The sequence below is a fragment of the Triticum dicoccoides genome, chromosome 5B, assembly GCF_002162155.2.
Source record: "Triticum dicoccoides isolate Atlit2015 ecotype Zavitan chromosome 5B, WEW_v2.0, whole genome shotgun sequence".
In the NCBI taxonomy this organism is placed as follows: Eukaryota; Viridiplantae; Streptophyta; class Magnoliopsida; order Poales; family Poaceae; genus Triticum; species Triticum dicoccoides.
The window spans coordinates 199,946,100-199,964,817 of record NC_041389.1 but is presented as its reverse complement, the minus strand read 5'-3'; the positions used below and the strand labels follow the sequence as shown (position 1 = coordinate 199,964,817).

Sequence of the window (18,718 nt, the reverse complement as noted above, 5' to 3'; positions counted from 1 at the left end):
ATATATGATACTCCCCATTACAACTAGCCTTAGGAAGGCCATCATTGCATCTTTTTTCTGCGGAGTAAGGAGTAGCGAATACGTATATATGCTTTACCCCATTTAAATTGGCTAGATATGTTAAATGAAGTATGTTCGGAAGGCCTGCATTGCACCTTTTTTCTGTAGATTAAGGACAAAAAATATTTGTGCTTTGTGGAATTGTAACTCTCCTCCTGTCCCAAAGGCCCGAAATAAGATTGTTGGATTTACATGTATGGTCGCTTCAATAAACATTTAACGGCTTTGGGAGTAATACGAAATTTCAGGATCGTCGCTAAGAGCGAGACTCTATAGTTATTGAATTTATTGAATTAATCCGTCCGGAGTACATCAATCTTGCATTAGTAGTCCATTTTTAAGACTTTGTGAGATAACGCTAACAAAGGGAAGGAGTAGATTTCAACCTCAGCGTGCGTCTCCCTGCTGCCGTCGGGTGGCACTGTCCGGATGTTGTCGTGTCGCATTGATATATACATTTTGGTGTACATGTCCATTACTTCTTCAGTTGCAATGCACAAGCATATGTGCTAGTGAACATATATACAACCAAGTATAGACAAACTGTTGCACTCCTTGAAACGACGATGAAACAGATACTCTATCTACTAACAATGTTATGTTCATATTTAAGTCGGTGCCAAGCAACAGAAAGAGTACATGAGCCACAGAAAGAGAGCACATGATGCTCTGGGAAATATTTGCAGAGTACTGCTCTCCACAGGAGAGAAACAGATAACAACAATAAACAAGAGTGAGTACACCAGGCAGTTCGATCACATGGATTTTTATTAAGACCAGCAACCACAACTATTGCGAAGCTAGGCGACCAATGACTGACTGAGATGACGACGATGAAGACCTCGGCACTTACTAGGGCATAACCTTTTGAATCATCGTCTCACGGAATTACGAGGCAGCCCTCCCCAACAGCTGAAGGGCCAACCGGGACAGGTGCATAAATGGCGTCATCAATTTCCTCCTCCACCTGGGACTGAACCAAACAAGCAGCATCAAAGATGTAGGCCTTCACTTCCTCAAAGCGTGCTTCCGACAGAGAGACCACGGCGAGGAGTCTCCATGCCGAAGCTTCTGATGCCTCCTTGTAGTCATCCCTACGTTTCAGTACAATGTGGCCACTGATCTCCCAAACAGCAGGGTTCACCTGTGTGTCCAGCAGTTCCTGACTCACATCGCCCAGAGCCTGCTTCTCAGCATAGCACTGCATTTTGGAAATGGATTGGATTATTGAGCTAAATTACTAGTAAATTTCATCAACTTATAGTTCAGTAAGAACTGAAAAAATAGGCAACCATGTAATAATGATTTTACCTGGGGAAAGAGGAAGATCTTCCTGCCAGAGTCTGAAATGAGCACATTGTAAGGCACATTGTTGTCCTGCAGCCAAATGCAAGCACTGGAAACCACATTGGCCAGATCATTCAGGGTGTAGCCTTTCTCAAAAACCAGCCCTCTCACGGGGTAGTTCATTAGCTTCGACACCTTCACTCCACTCTTTATCCCGCCCTCAGCAAGGGGAATCCTCTGGGTAGCTGCCTTCTCGACAGGAAAAGGCACTGTCAAGTAGTATGCCTGTGGAGGAAAATAATTGACATAAACATTACTACACAAAGGTAGACATGCTATGAACAGGCTGATTTCTCAGCTAAATTGTTCACGCCAAATGCACACATATGGCGAGGCTAATTTCCGTTGTCAAGAAACCACGACTCCAGCTTTGTCGCTTTTCTGAAGCAAGGAACCCACAACTTCAATGAAACTGAGGAAGTCAAACATAGCGCCATAGCCCCAAGGAGAAACAGAGATCCTCAACTGTGCGTGATGGGTGATTTGTGATATATCTAGAGAATACAAGAGAATACAGTCCAGTAATACTGTTGCCCACACACAATAATGGATACTGCTATACAACTAGGAGGTTCTGTGAAAAGTAAGCTAAAGTGCAATCTGAAATACAATACCTGAAAGTGGAGGTGGTTGATAGTTGCAAAGGCACCCAAACTATTGTAACCAAGCCTGAAGTATGGGCTAGCTGCCTCAGCCGCCATGTGCAGTGCTAGCAAGAAGCTCTCTTGGTCAATCCTCTGAGGCAGATGGTCCAGGACCCGGGGAATAAGAAGAACATGGCCATATTCAATTGGGCTCACCTTCAAAATGTCAAAAACAGGTATCAGCAATTCAGCACTAAGAATACACAAGCTGGAAATTAAATAGATTGGCACAGGGCCAGGATGTACATTGATTGCCACAACATTAGGAGCACGATCAGCAACAGTGACTGCGGCACTCCTCAGGAAGTAGCTGTCATCACTACCACTGTTCTCAAATTGGAAGAGCACCTCCTCCTGGCCAACTTTGGTGAAATTGAACTTGGCAGAGTCAAATGGTTGAAGCACACGATCCACACGGAACTCTGTAGGACGTTTCTTGAGGTGGCGCCCTTCATTTAGTTGGGCAACGAAACCAAGGTTGCCAGGGATCACCTTGGTCTCACATGCAGTGACATCATATCGAAATAAGCCTTGGGTCATCCTGTCCTCCCACTGCAATGTGCGAAGCAAGATATTAATTTTACAAAAGATTTGGTATAGTCTAATTTAGTATCGCAGTGAGCTGGGATAACTCTAATTGACATACTATTTTTTTTTAATTATGGTTATTCAAGATACACCCCACCCCCCACCCCCCAGCGATGCTATTTGAAATATATCTGCGGTCTGCCGGTTAGATAAACAACAGTAAACAAACAAACCAAAGAAGTGAATATACGGTTACACATGCATGTCGACATGTCGGCAATTAAAGAATATTACTCTTAAGTGTGTAAGCAGTTGTTACTGCTTGCCTAACAGATTGCCCCTACCTTACTATGCATGGCAAATATTTTCAAAAATTATCTCTGTACTCTCCTAGAAGCTAGTGCAATTTATGAATGTCGTCCATAACAAATTCTACACTATTCAAACTTCTTGTGCAAAATTACTAGTGGTGAACTTCTGCTTACCTGCCCAAGGAGGAGATTGATGAAGAAATCAGTAGGAACAGCATCCTCCTGTAAAGGCAGCTTTGTTGGATTCGCCTTGAAAGCATAGACAGGAAGCTCAGAAACTGCTCGGAAAATGCAACCAGATGTTAATTTAACAGACGGAAAAACCTTTGCTTCTGCTGACAACAAACTTCTAGAAGTTCAATATAATTTTTTTCTCCTCCAGATCCCTAAAATCCTCAAACAAGATAACAAACTTTTAGAAGTTCAATATAATTCTTTCTCCTCCAGATCCCTAAAATCCTCAAACATGCAAGTAAAACCTGTGGCTCTTATTTTTAGCCTACCTACCCACAGTTGGAAAAAGAAATTACATCTGTTCAAGCGAAAAAAACACCCACAGTGACAGTTTTATATAACAGTTAAAATAGTAAAATTCCTCAGTAAAGGATATCATTTCTAAAAGTGGTAAACGCAATTGTTTACTTGTAAAGATCCCAGCTTTCTGGAGAAACCAAGATATTTCCTTTATCCACAGAAACATCATAAGAAAAAGTTGCATACCAAAAAATAGCAATAAAATTTTGCATATTCCATAAGCATCTAACAGACCCGAAACAAAACAATCATTACAGCAACAGGATTCCGATCTGAATCGGGAAGAAAACGACACTAGATTCACCCAGGGCAAGGAGGCTCACCAGGCAGGCAGCAATGTCCGAGGCAGTTCCTCCCACACCCTCCGCGTGGCCGCTCGCCAGCGTCTTCCTGGTAGTTGGACACGACGGTGGGTACCCTCTTAATCGTCAGCTTCATCTCCAACGTCTTACAAAGAAAAGTCTCCCACTCTGTTGGTTGTACTCCTCTGTTTCTCTCTCGGAGAGTGAGTCAGTCGGTCAGTCAGTCAGCGGATGATGGTTAGGGTGGGATTTGGTTAGTGGGCGGGCGAGAGGCTCAGAGGCGACCGCCGCCCGCGAGGAAGAGGAGGTCAGATGGGCTGCCGCCGGCGGACGGGAGGGCCCCGCGGCCGCCGTGCGAGGCGGGGCTGGAGGAAGCGATGGTGGCCGTTGGCTCCACCTGCGCAGCAGCGTGGCCGCGCCGGAAGGCTGCAACGCTAGCCGTGATGACTTTCAACGGCCCAAAAGGGGAGAGGGTGAAGCTCCAGTTGGGACTGCCGCGAGGGATCCGAAATCCCTCTCCCTCTCTTCTCTTCTCTTCTCCGGCGAGGCAGAGGGCGTGGCGATGGCGGTGTGTGGGTTCGGTTCAGCGTTGGGAGGCGAGCAGAGCCGGAGGGGGAGTGGGTGGCGTTAAAAACGACAATGGTGGGGGAGGCGGATCCGTTCGTGTGGTGGTGGGTTTTTCGCTTCCTCCCTGTCTTCGGATTGTGGCCTGGCAATGCGTGATGAGTGGTATAAATGATACATCGGCATATGCGTGATGAGTGGTATAGATGATACAACTCCGAGAGGGGGATTCTATTCTTCTTTTTTCAGATACGTTGACCAGTTGCGCCAAATGCCGCAAAGACCTATTAAAACCATGTTGTCGATGTAAATAGTTCTCATTTTGCAAGAATATATGGCGCAGAGACCCGCTGAATCCATGTGTGTGTTGATTTATTTTTTCCATGTGTTTAGTTGGTTTAGTTGTGGGAAAGGACATATGATAACCAAATTTACCTCCTTTAATTAAAAACAATGAAGATTGTTGTCTATGATGATGCGCGCACACATTTTAGTTTATCTCTAAGCAAAATGGCGCAGAGTGCGATTTGATACCATGAGCATGTTGAAAATATTTGCATTTTTCAATGACTTTATGTTTGAGCAAGCGCAAAGACCATGTCAAACCCAAAGTGTTTTGAAAATATTTGACTTTGCTAGTAAAAGTGGGTTTTAGCTACCAGTTAGGGTAGCATGCATATTTTGTTGTCTTATTCGAGCAACACAAAGCCAAATGGCGCAAGGTATATGACATACAACTTTACCGTGAAGATTCCTTGACTTAATTATATTCAAACACGTTTGGAGATCAAACACATAATTGGTGTCACCTTCCTGAACTAAAACCCAAAACACATTTGGAGATCAAACATGGCCTTTGACAATAGGAAAATTATTACCACAAATAGAGTTCAGATGTTACATGTTACATAAAATTTTAGCTTGAGCAACTATCCAGCTATAGGTATATAAATTTCCTAATTTTAATCACAACAGCAAACAAGAATCTTCCTAAAGGGCAAACTCCCTTATGCCGTGTTGTCCTTTCATCTATTTCAAAAATTAACTTGTGCACACGGGCACCGAAACATTTTGTCAATGCACAATAAAATATTGAACACACAATAGTCTAGTTGGGAATTCAAATGATTGACTTTCACACATCAGCATACACTCAAATCATAGAAAATTTGTTCTTTCCGGAAATGGAAACTAACATCAACAAGTGGCATGCTCCATCCGCCCTTTGGACTGCTCTTCTCCTCATGCCTCCCCTTCAATCACTCACCATATTAATAACACCTAAATACGAAAAACCACTTACGAATTGTACTGGCATGCAAAACATTGTATACTGTGAAGCATAGCAATGCCACTAAGTAAGATGGGAATAGTGATATAATTAGTTCAGGTTGCAGCCATCCAAAGCATACCGATAACACGAATATAAACTAACAATAAATATATCAATGCATGTTCATGACTGAATTCACTCTCTTTCATAAAAAAAAGTAAGAAAGTGTAACCACCTTAAGTAAAAAAATTAGAATGAGCAAAAGCACTAATATCCATAAATACACGCATGTACTTTGAAGGTGCTTGTGTCTCATGTAGCACCAAGGCCCAAACCACTATGACGCTTACCAAATTTCTTGAGCATCTAAATTTAAAGTAGCAAAAAAGAAGAAGAAAATCTAAGTGAGAACAATAGTAATGCTTGACAAACAGTACCATATATGGAAGTTGATACACAAAAAAGCTAGAAAACAATAGATCAAATTGAAAAATAATGATGCTTATCAAAAAGTTCATGGACTTTTATCAGCACAACCTGTGCCCCTAGCAACCACACAGAGTCATCAAGTTGCATTGGTTAAGGTGGGCACATGGTCCAAGCTTAGAATTATGATCCCAAGGGGCAGCCTATGGCTAGCAGAACAACAACAGTTGATGCAAGGCCAGCAATTTTGATTGTTAAATTGGTTAGTTCAATACACAAAATTAGTAATATGTTGTTAATCCATGACAAAGTGAGGAGAATAAAATAGGCAAGTTGATAACGCAATGCAAGGATCGGACGACCAAACTGGCATAGTTGACTGAAATGAGCAAGATCGAACGGCCAGCAAAGACCCAAATCAGGGGAGAGCTGTTAGGTATAAAATTGCTTTCCCTGGCTCATATAAAATTAGACACCCAGGTGGTGTGTTCATCAGCTCATCGAAACAATGGCCTGAAATAAAAGCTCTTTCTTATGAGCCTAGATAATTGTTTCTTCTCTCAGCCACTAAAAATGGTTCAGAACATGATGTTGACATGCTGTAGCATTACATTGTTTTGCCAGTGTGCCAAGATTCTCTAGCCATGCATGCTCATTAGCCTGACAAAGTTAATTTTTGTTTTGGTACCAAACACCTATCCTTACCTAACGAAGACCAGTAGTTTGTTTGCTTTGGAAACAAATACGCCCTAAATCATCATGCATAAACTGGTTGAGTTATGGATGTGCCGAATGAAAGGTTTAGCTAAATACATTACTAAAACACAGTAGTTCTGAAATTATTACTTGGAGTAAGCATGCTAACCTCTCCATCCTACATTCCAGTATTTCTTCGACATTCAGACTAAGCTCATGTTAATTTCGGGTAGGCAAGATAGTACTTCTTCTCATCTTTCAACCTGCAAAAATGATTGGATGCACCCTAAGTGCATACAACATGATCTCTGAACACAATTTTATTCAAAGCATATGAACAAAATACTAATTGGACTAACTGCTCCAATCATCTTCTAAATCTAATCAAGGGAAACAACAACATAGAGCAAAAATCTTCAAATCATCACACGGCCAAAGAGAAGCTATCTATGAATCAAGCTTCGTTCCTAAGATGCACCACCAATAAAAAGCATTAATTTTATAAGGTGCGAACAACTGTACCTTGAAGCACAATCAACATGCTAGACCTAGCTCCTAATTCCATTTAGGAATCATCATCTTCATAAAGTAACAAGTAAACTTGGTCATCCATGCACCAACTGTAGTGTGCTTGCTAATTTCCACCTATGTCACAAATAAGACGATGTCATGTTCAAACTGAAGGTGAAAGCAGTATACATTCAGTTTCTAATTTATTTTAGTAGTAAAAATCCCTATAAAGAAGCAGACCAACCACTGGAAATAAACTGGCATGGAACTAAATCAGTGTCCACAAAACCATAGACATGCATGCTCATCAAGAATGTCATACATTTTACCAGAATGGAAGCTTAGTTGGTGTTCGTGCCCTACATCAAGAACCTCCAGCCCACACAATAGAAATCCGTCCATCTTGGCCATGAATTCACCTAAACAGGAAACAAAATAAATGTTTTCCTCAGACATAGTACACTGAAGAAACAAAATTATGCCTGCTAAACCGATAAGCTCTTATGACTGAACAAATTCCATCTGCAAACATCTCTACCTAATAATAAAGCAAATTGGGTTTCGGCCGTCCGTCATGCACTTTTGCAGAAACCCCCCTGCGTTTTCTATGAATTAACCCGCAGTACACATTTAAGTCATAACCAAACCGTTATTTTACATTTTTATGGAAACCCCCCTGACGTATTAGATAATTCACCCGCCGATCATATATAAGTCAAACACATGTTTTTTTCTAAAGTATCCATATCTTTTAAACCGTAACTCCGATTTTAACATGTTATATATGAAAATTGATTAGAAAAATGTGTAGAATCTGAATATGATGTTATTTTGTTTCTTAAATATTTTTTAAATATTATTTTGGAAAATATTTAAGTCAAACAAATATTTTACTTAATTATCCATATCTATTAAACCGTAACTCTGATTTTAACATGTTATATATGAAATTTGAATAGAAAAATATGTAGAATTTGAATATGACGTTATTTTTACCTATTAAATATTTTAAAATATTATTTTGAAAGCAAACTTGTAACCTATAGGGCACGTCCGTTTTTCTTTCGTACCGCGACGATCTGGATTGCAAATAAACAACACTAAATCATAAAGAGACGAAAGAAAACATCGATAACCACACATGAGCACCTGTGAACAAACTGGCAGGGGAAAAACAACATTCAAACCTCCTTTGGTTTGTGTGAACACCGAGGCCACTGAAGGTGAGAAGGAGGATAAGCGGCAACACAAAAATGATGCCTCGCTAAAATAAAGGGCATGAACATATTATGGTTATTGGGTTAAGAGTGTGTGTTATTTTTTTCTCCCGTTGCAACGCACGGGCTCTTTTGCTAGTCATTGTTCTAGGCAAGAAAATAATTGAACAAAGCCCATATGCAATTATGACATCAGTCCCCAGTTTGTCACTTTAACTCTTAAGGCTTTAGGTCTCTTGACATATCGATATGGTGTATCCATATATATAATAGTAGCATTACACTATAGGCAGATTAAAAGATAGTTTAGATGTATTTTCCAGATTTTTCTCTAGAGTGAACACATGAGCTTGAAAGGAGGGCCAATACTGGGTCTACCATGCAATAGACATGTGCACCATCAACAATGGCATAATTCAGCCATGTAGATGATCACTAAGACATGCAAAAAAAAGATAGAAAAATGCATAGAAAGCTTGGACTTGAAATATAGAAGATTACCCAGTACCCACTTGGTCCACTGATGGGAAATACACGTAAGTATCAACTAAATGCAACCACAATCAAGTATGATTTCTTCAATCTATTTAGGGTGTTTTTTCACGTACTGTGCAAGTAGCAAGGGGTTGTTCTTCAGTAAACAACATCTCATTAGGTTCAGATGACGCCCATTGGCACTATATTGCTAATTTAAGTTAAGTTGTGATCCCAATATTCCTCAATGTGGCATCCAGTATCAGCACAACAGTAAGGCGAAGGCATGACTTCGAAACCTAATCGCAACGCAGAAAAAATAAAATGTCAGTAAGTCAAAGACATGTAAAGACGCAAAGGTTACATGAACTAACTAGACATGCCAAAATTGACCTGCTCATCTTCGAGTTCCTCTAGCACTGCTACTTCCCGTTCGAGGAGCTCACTGTATCAGCCACAGGCCTGCTCATCGTCATGATGCTCACCTCGGCCTGCAATTACATAAAATTTAATCTAAGCCTGATGAGTACTTTATCAGTAACTACATATACACGAACAAGATTAAAGCAGCATACAGAGAGGTCCAAGAAGAAGAAACAGATGCAAGAACAGAAAAAGGGAAAAAGACAAGAAAACTGAGGTGTCTTTATGCCTGGACGAACAAACGATCTCGGCAGGAGCAGAGGGGAGGGACCAGAGCAGCAGAGGACGGCCAACACAGTGCTATACCTCATCCACCATTAGAGTGCAGTAGATGGGGAGGCGTGGTCCGACAGAGATGCCTCCTCTTGATGAAGAGGATGAGACGGCACCGACAGAGCATGGGCGGCCGCATCTCGGCCACCATGTGGCACGGACTAGGCATGCCGAGGTAGGCAGGGGGTCCCGTAGCGGCGTCGCCATGGACGCTGATGCCGCCTCCAACTTCCTCCTCCATCACCTCCAACGCATCTCCTTCCTGCTCGTGGCCTTTGCACCCCACGCATGCTGGTCAGCTCACTTCGCCCCTCTTGGATGCCAAGGCGCTGCCCAAGCCATCCACGACGCTGACGAGGCACCGCCCAGGACCGGCTATGAAACCGCCGATGTGTCGGCCACCACGCGGCTCGGACGAGGCATGCCGCCTGGCGCAGCTACTGTTCCCCTTCTCTCCAGGGATCTAAGCAACAGCGGCACGGTGATCTTCATCGGAGCGGCAACATCAATAACCAAGAGGCGACGGCGGTAGGTCAAGAGAGATTGGAGACAGGGAAGGGAAACTGGAGGCGACCAAGGCTCGTGAGATATTTTGCCAGTCCACCTCCTCTCTCCAACCGCAGACGAAGGTGAGGCACGCACGACTCGCGCATGATGCATCGGTCAGCCAGGCCCCACACGCACATGCATCGGTCAGCCTAGCCTCTCTCTCTAGATGCAGATGAGACGCAACGCAACAGCACGAATGACAGACAAATGGGACCAGACCAAAACAGAGCCCACCTGCAGTGAAAGAAACAGTCACGCAGGCAACAAACGAAACCATCCACGGCTGCCGCACGCTCTCCCACAAACGGCGCGACGCGCATGCGGCGTGCAGGGAGAGGGCGCACACGCACCTCGAAATGGTTGACCTAGCCAACCAGCACACTGCGAGAGCCCACCCATCATTGGTCAATGCGAGCTTACCACGTGGTGAAAACGAGCAGCGAATATCCAGCGGCTGAAACGAAGTAGAAGAGCGAATTGACCAACATCCAACGGGCAAGAATGCATGCGATCGAGGGACAACCATGGGAACGAATCTTCTCGGAACCTTATAGGTTTAAATATGGAGAGCATGTGCTTTGGTAAGAGCATCCTAGCAAATCCCCAAAAATTAAATAGTATTTCCTCCATCCCAAAATAAGTGTCTCAGTTTTAGGCTGGTCATAGTGGGGTAACATAAGTAGTAACATGTATTTGAGACTTGTAAACATGCTTATGTGGCAGGTAATTAAAGAAGAGAGATGGTTATAGTAACATAGGTAGATATCGTAACATAATAAATATGATGCTACTATGTGTCATGCATGGCAATAAATGAGACCACCTATGATACTACTATATAATACTATGCACTATAGAGGTAGTAATATAGACTAGTAATATATGCATGTTACTAGTCTAAGTTACTCCCCACTATGACCAGCCTTATACTAACTCTAGTACTCCCTCCGTAAAATAATATAAGAGCATTTATATCACTACTTCCTAAAATAAGTGTCTCAATTTTAAACTAACTCTAGTACAAAAATGATACTACTAAGCTTGACACTTTTTTGGAATTGAGACACTTATTTTGGAACAGAGGGAATACTATTTTCAAGTGTCATTCTCATCCTCTTAGGTTAGAGTACTATTTTCAAATGTCACTCTCATCTTCTCAGGTTGTGACAAGTGTCATGCTGCATGTGCGGCATTTATCGCAATCTAGAGATTCGTAGATTCGTTACTGCATGTGCGTCAAAATGTGCGTCAAAATGTGTATCTCTCAAACTGTGAGTCCAAATCATGAATCATTTTCACCATTGAATTACTCGCATTGAAATCTTCAGAACTAGATCCCATGTTGATAGGTTTATCACAAAAAAACGAACCGGGAACATATTTTTCCTTTTCTGAGACTCTTGTGAAAGCAAATCCGTGTCTCCACGATAAGTAAATATGTGCCTCTTGCGGAAGGAAAAAATAAAAAAAATATGTTTTCCTTTTTTGAGAGGCACGATCATGCCTCTTGCGGAAGCAAATCCGTGCCTCCAAGTAAATTCGTGCCTCTCGTGGTAGGAAAATGAACGCGTTTTTTTCTTTTGCGAGAGGCATGATCTACCTCTCGCGTAAGCAAATCCGTTACGTCGTATTTAACGGTTGTCATAGTTAATCTTAGTGCCCACACTAATATCTAGCAATGTTGCAACTTTATAAATTGTTACTGTGCTTGTATGATTGCCATTCAGATAAGGAACATGTTTTTTTCCATTTGATGTATTTTCCATCACTTGTTAGTTACCCTCCTTTCCACATTTTTGTGCAAATAGAGATATACATTTCACCTCCTAGAACTCTGCGGGTAATCTCCTCCAACAGTTAATTAGCTGTCACCGTCACCATAATGGCACTTTCCACATATTTGTGTCACGAACATGGACGTCTGATCTTAGTTGAACTACACAAAAGGATATCCAAATTACATTTGTACATTCCACGAGCTTCATGACCAACCTTGGTGCTGCTCAATTTTATTGCAACTAATGAAGATGAAGTTACTAGCTCATGGGATCAAGTACTTGCTAACTGCATGATGCAAACATTGCTTCATTTTAGGTGAACTGCACAAAAAGGTCACATGAATTGAATCGTCCATGTTGGTGACTGATGTCATCCCTTCTACGATGGCGTTGACTGCAGATATGGTTTCCATGACGAGGTATGTTCCTTTTGGTACTACCGTTTGCCAGAATGATCCTACATATTGACTCTACTCTTGTGCTACTGTTTTTGGCACTGCCATGATAAAGCAGTAATGTTATTATTTTGCATGTTTATCTAATGGCACTATTAATTTGAGGCAATGTTTTGGCACCGCCAGTGCCACTGATATATTTTTTTTATAAAAAGAGGGGGGGTTCCCTCCGATTTCATTAAAGAAACCAAACCATAGAGAACCGTTATCTGACATCATCTCGGTCTAAACGGGAAGTTGGTCAGAAATAGAGATTGGAATGGCTCAAGGCTCCTCCTTGTACTACTGATGTACACTGATGTTCATCACTTGCAGAAGGTGTATCAGGAAGAAGTGGGTCGATTCCAGCATCAGGCCTACCGTATGAGGCATCGCAAGGCCCATCTCCCCCTCGCAGCATGGCATACTGTGGTACTATTGTATTTTTTAATAAAGGTATTGTATCGCAATATTTTCCTATTAAAAATGAAGTTTCTTCTACTCCCTCCGTCCCAAAATAAGTGTCTCAAGTTTAGTAAAACTTTGTACTAAAGTTAGTACAAAGCCGAGACATTTATTTTGGGATGGAGGGAGTATTTATTAGTGTATATTTCATCAACTAGTGTCACTATAATGTAATCACGCTTTTTCATTATCTCTGCAAACAGGGTTATCCAGCTACATTTTAGTGGAAATGCACAAATGTTTGGATGGAACCAGCATATATGCAGAGTGTGAGGTGACAATGTCTAACATAAACGTGGCTTGGAAAAAGCACAGATGCTCAGATGGTTCCTCAAGTTCTTGCCCTACATAACATCTTAATTTTTTAGTGTTTGACATGCACTTTACTTGTTTCAGTGTTGCAGCAAATCCTCTAATCAAAAATCTTATATTGACACTTTTCTAGTGAGTACTTTTTTCTTTATTTGTAAACATTCTCACAACTTTGTTTTAGTTCCAGAGCTCTTTTAGGGTGATTGACGTAGTCTCGGAGTACTACCCAGTACTTACCCGTATGATTTTTATTAGCCATCACACTGATTGTAAGCATGAGCAGATGGAAGATTAGGTCTAGTTTGAAGCTTACCTTAAATCCTACCGCCACCATTGAGATGAGGTGAGCGGCAAGGGAACCGTGGAGAACGGCGGGGAAGCGACGTCGCGCCATCCGACTTCCTACTCTTGTGGTGGGAGAATGAATACTCTGGTGGCTCCCCTGGTACTGCACCCTCATGAATGGCACACTGTACTTGATCGATTCGTCATCCTCTAGATGCTCGACCTTCGATCTGTACGCCCACCACCTCTGCCTGACTTTCACCTCGGGCGAATCAGTCTGCTCTATCGCCTAGAGGAGATACTTGATGAACTCGAAAGATTCGGCGTGACTACAACCGAGGAGTACATCGCTGTCGTCTCGCTGATGACCCACAAGTATAGGGGATCTATCGCAGTCCTTTCGATAAGTAAGAGTGTCGAACCCAACGAGGAGCAGAAGAAAATGACAAGCGGTTTTTAGTAAGGTTTTTTCTGCAAGCACTGAAATTGTAGGTAACAGATAGTTTTGTGGTAAGATAAATTGTGATGAGTAATAAGCAATGAAAGTAAATAAAGTGCAGCAAGATGGACCAATCCTTTTTGTAGCAAAGGACAAGCCTGGACAATTTCTTATAATGAGAAAAGAGCTCCCGAGGACACATGGGAATTATCGTCAATCTAGTTTTCATCACGCTCATATGATTCGCGTTCGGTACTTTGATAATTTGATATGTGGGTGGACTGGTGCTTGGGTACTGCCCTTACTTGGACAAGCATCCCACTTATGATTAACCCTATTGCAAGCATCCGCAACTACAAAAGAAGTATTAAGGTAAACCTAACCACAACATTAAATATATATGGATCCAAATCAGCCCCTTACGAAGCAACGCATAAACTAGGGTTTAAGCTTCTGTCACTCTAGCAACCCATCATCTACTTATTACTTCCCAATGCCTTCCTCTAGGCCCAAATAATGGTGAAGTGTCATGTAGTTGATGTTCACATAACACCACTAGAGGAAAGACAACATACATCTCATCAAAATAACGAATGAATACCAAATTCACATGACTACTAATAGCAAGACTTCACCCATGTCCTCGGGAACAAACGTAACTACTCACAAAGCATATTCATGTTCATAATCAGAGGAGTAATAATATGCATTAAGGATCTGAACATATGATCTTCCACCAAGTAAACCAATTAGCATCAACTACAAGGAGTAATCAACACTACTAGCAACCCACAGGTACCAATTTGTGGTTTTGATACAAGATTGGATATAAGAGATGAACTAGGGTTTTGAGAGGAGATGGTGCTGGTGAAGATGTTGATGGAGATTGACCCCTCCCGATGAGATGATCATTGGTGATGATTTCCCCCTCCCGGAGGGAATTTTCCCCGGCAGAACAGCTCTGCCGAAGCTCTAGATTGGTTCCGCCAAGGTTCCGCCTCGTGGCGGCGGAGTTTCGTCCCGTAAGCTTGCCTCTGATTTTTTTTCCAGGGTAAAAGCCTTCATATAGCAGAAGATGGGCACCGGAGGGCCACCAGGGGGCCCAGGAGACAGGGGGCGCCCAGTAGGGGTGGGCGCGCCCCCACCCTCCTGGCCAGGGTATGGGCCCCCTCTGGTTTTTCTTCCGCTCAATAATTCTTATTAATTCCAAAAATGACTTTCGTGGAGTTTCAGGATTTTCTGAGCTGTGCAGAATAGGTTTCCAATATTTGCTCCTTTTGCAGCCAGAATTCCAGCTGCCGGCATTCCCCCTCTTCATCGTAAACCTTGTAAAATAAGAGAGAATAGCCATAAGTATTGAGATATAATGTGTAATAACAGCCCATAATGCAATAAATATTGATATAAAAGCATAATGCAAAATGGACGTATCAACTCCCCCAAGCTTAGACCTCGCTTGTCCTCAAGCGGAAGCCGATATCGAAAAATATGTCCACATGTTTAGAGATAGAGGTGTCGATAAAAATAGAATACGGACATGAGGGCATCATGATCATTCTTATAACAGCAACATAAATAGATTTTATCATATGATTTCTTATTCTCAAGTAGCGATCAATTCACAATGTCAAGTATGGTTCAGAAACTTCATTGGGAACTAACAAACTATAATCTCAGTCACTGAAGCAATTGCAATTTATCATAACATCAGAAAGAGTAAAGAATAGCGCTTTTCAGCAAGTCCACATACTCAACTATCATGTAGTCTTCTACAATTGCTAACACTCACGCGGTACTTGTGGTTATAGAGTTTCAACCGGACACTGAGAAAGATAGGGGCTTATTATGTTGCCTCCCAACGTATTCACCTTTAGGTGATGTCAACAATAATAGTTCATGCTAACTTACATCCAATTGGATATATATATATATATCAAGATCTTTCAAACACAAGGAGCTTGCCAAAGGATAAAATGAAAAGGGTCAAGGTGAAGATCACCTTGACTCAAGCATAAAGTAAAAACATAAAGTAAAAGATAGGCCCTTCGCAGAGGGAAGCATAGGTTGTCATGTGCTTTTAGGGTTGGATGCATAAAATCTTAATGCAAAAGAACGTCACTTTATATTGCCACTTGTATATGGACCTTTATTATGCAGTCTGTCGCTTTAATTGCTTCCACAACAAGATCGTATAAAGCTTATTTTCTCTACACTAATAAGTCATACATATTTATAAAGCAATTTTTATTGCCTACAACATGACAACTTACTTGAAGGATCTTACTCAATCCATAGGTAGGTATGGTGGACTCTCATGACAAAACTGGGTTTAAGGATATTTGGAAGCACAAGTAGTATCTCTACTCGGTGCAAGGAATTTGGCTAGCATGAGGGGGAAAGGCAAGCTCAACATGTTTGGAAGGTCAATGACAATATACTTTAACTGAGATGTGAGAAAACATAAACCACTACGTTGTCTTCCTTGTCCAACATCAACTCTTTTAGCATGTCATACTTAATGAGTGCTTCACAATCACAAAAGATGTCCAAGATAATATATTTGTATGTGAAACCTCTCTTTCCTTATTACTTCCTATTAATTGCAACGATGACAAAAACTACGTTTGTCAACTCTCAACAACTTTTATGCCTCATACTTTCTATGTGTGAAGTCATTACTATCCATAAGATCAATATGAACCCTTTTATTCTTTCTACTTTCTCAAGATCATAGCAAGATAGCAAAGCCCTTGACTCAACACTAATCTTTATTATAGATAGCTCACGGACTTGATTACATAAAGAGATCACAGAGCAAAACTCAAAACTACTTGATATTAAAACTTCAATCTACTAGATCAAGATACTGCTAAAAGGATTGAACTAAATAGAATGGTAAAGATAGGAGTGTGATGGTGATACGATACCGGGGCACCTCCCCCAAGCTTGGCAGTTGCCAAGGGGAGTGCCCATACCCATGTGATTGTGTCCTCGGAGGTGGTGAAGTAGGAGTTGTTGATGATGTAGGCTTGTCGTCCATCTTCCAAGGCATAGGCTCACCATCATAGAAGGATGATCGAGTCTTCGGGATCCTTAAATCTGCAGCCAAACTCATCCTCTTGAATCTATATTCATACTCACAGTTTTGGTTTTGCAGGCCATAGATCTAGGCTTGGAGGTGCTCGATTTTCTCTTGAAGCTTGAAGATGGTCTCCCCAATGACCTTGGCATCTAGCTTGTGGTTGTTGGTAAACTCCGTGATCATCATCTGGTTGGCGTTGAGTCCACGCTCCACCATCCCTTGGCACTTGAAAACTTGCTGCTCCATGGCTTTGAGCTTTGTCTCCATGCTTCCGGTACGCCTTGGTCCCTCCACATCGCGGATGTGCAGCACCCCCTCATGCATCTCAATGGTTTGAGGGTGTTGTAGCACCTCTGTGAGATAGGGGTTGATAACCCTCTCGAGAACCTTGTCCTTGGGAGCGCTTGGAGACGTCATGATGCTCTAGATCTGTCAAAAAAATAGCTCGAAACGAAAACATAGGATATTTGCATGATACGGTGGTCAAAGCCTTCGGGAGATTATATAATGAATTTTCACCGACCAAAATACGTAACGTGCAAGAAAACGGAGTCAGGGAGGCACACGAGGTGGCCACGAGACAGGGGGCGCGCCCAGGAAGGGTGGGCATGCCCTCCACCCTCGTGGAGGCCTCGTGTCCTTCCCGGACTACTTCTTTCTTTCTAAAATTCTTAAATATTCCAAAACTGATAAAAATTGCCATTAGAATTGTTTTGGAGTCGGTTTACTTACCGTACCACATACCTATTCCTTTCCGGAGTCTGGAACGTTCTGGAAAGTGTCCCTTATGTATTCCTCCGGGGTTACGGTTTCAACAATATTAGTTTCAACATTGATAGTATTACCTGAGATATAATGTTTAATTCTTTGACCGTTCACACCCCTCGGACTTGTGCCTTCGAAGTTGTTGATTTTTATGGCACCGGAACGATAGACCTCCTCGATAACGTAAGGACCTTCCCATTTAGAGAGAAGTTTTCCTGCAAAAAATCTTAAACGAGAGTTGAATAATAACACATAATTATCAACTACGTTAAACTCACGCTTTTGTATCCTTTTGTCATGCCAGCGTTTGAATTTTTCTTTGAATAGCTTGGCATTCTCATAGGCTTGGGTTCTCCATTCATCAAGTGAGCTAATATCAAATAACCTCTTCTCACTGGCAAGTTTGAAGTCATAGTTGAGCTCTTTAATAGCCCAATATGCTTTATGTTCAAGTTCTAGAGGTAAGTGACATGCTTTTCCATAAACCATCTTATACGGAGACATACCCATAGGATTTTTGTATGCAGTTCTATAGGCCCATAATGCATCATCAAGTTTTTTGGACCAATTCTTTCTAGATCTATTGACAGTCTTTTGCAAAATTAATTTGAGCTCTCTATTGCTCAACTCTACTTGACCACTAGATTGCGGGTGATAAGGAGATGCGATTCTATGATTAACATCATACTTAGAAAACATCTTAACGAAAGCACCATGAATAAAATGTGAACCACCATCAATCATAAGATATCTAGGGACTCCAAACCTCGGAAAAATAACTTCTTTAAGCATTTTAATAGAAGTTTTATGATCAGCACTACTAGTTGGAATAGCTTCTACCCACTTAGTAACATAATCAACAGCAACTAAAATATGTGTATAACCATTAGAGGTAGGAAAAGGTCCCATATAATCAAAGCCCCAAACATCAAATGGTTCAATATCAAGAGAATAATTCATAGGCATTTCTTGACGTCTACTAATATTACCAATTCTTTGACATTCATCACAAGATAAGACAAACTTA

The 18,718-nt window shown here is 41.6% G+C and overlaps 1 protein-coding gene across 1 annotated transcript; it reads right to left on the bottom strand.

Annotated features, from left to right (window-relative positions):
* Positions 1-629: 629 nt before the first annotated feature.
* LOC119308074 (GDP-L-galactose phosphorylase 2-like) lies at positions 630-4,436 on the bottom strand. Its single transcript, XM_037584188.1, has 6 exons — positions 3,748-4,436; positions 3,065-3,168; positions 2,298-2,603; positions 2,022-2,207; positions 1,372-1,632; positions 630-1,261 (listed from the first exon to the last, which is right to left on the bottom strand). The coding sequence occupies exons 1-6, from the start codon at positions 3,860-3,862 to the stop codon at positions 941-943; spliced, it is 1,293 nt and encodes a 430-aa protein (XP_037440085.1). The 5' UTR covers positions 3,863-4,436; the 3' UTR covers positions 630-940.
* Between the last annotated feature and the right edge of the window lie 14,282 nt (positions 4,437-18,718).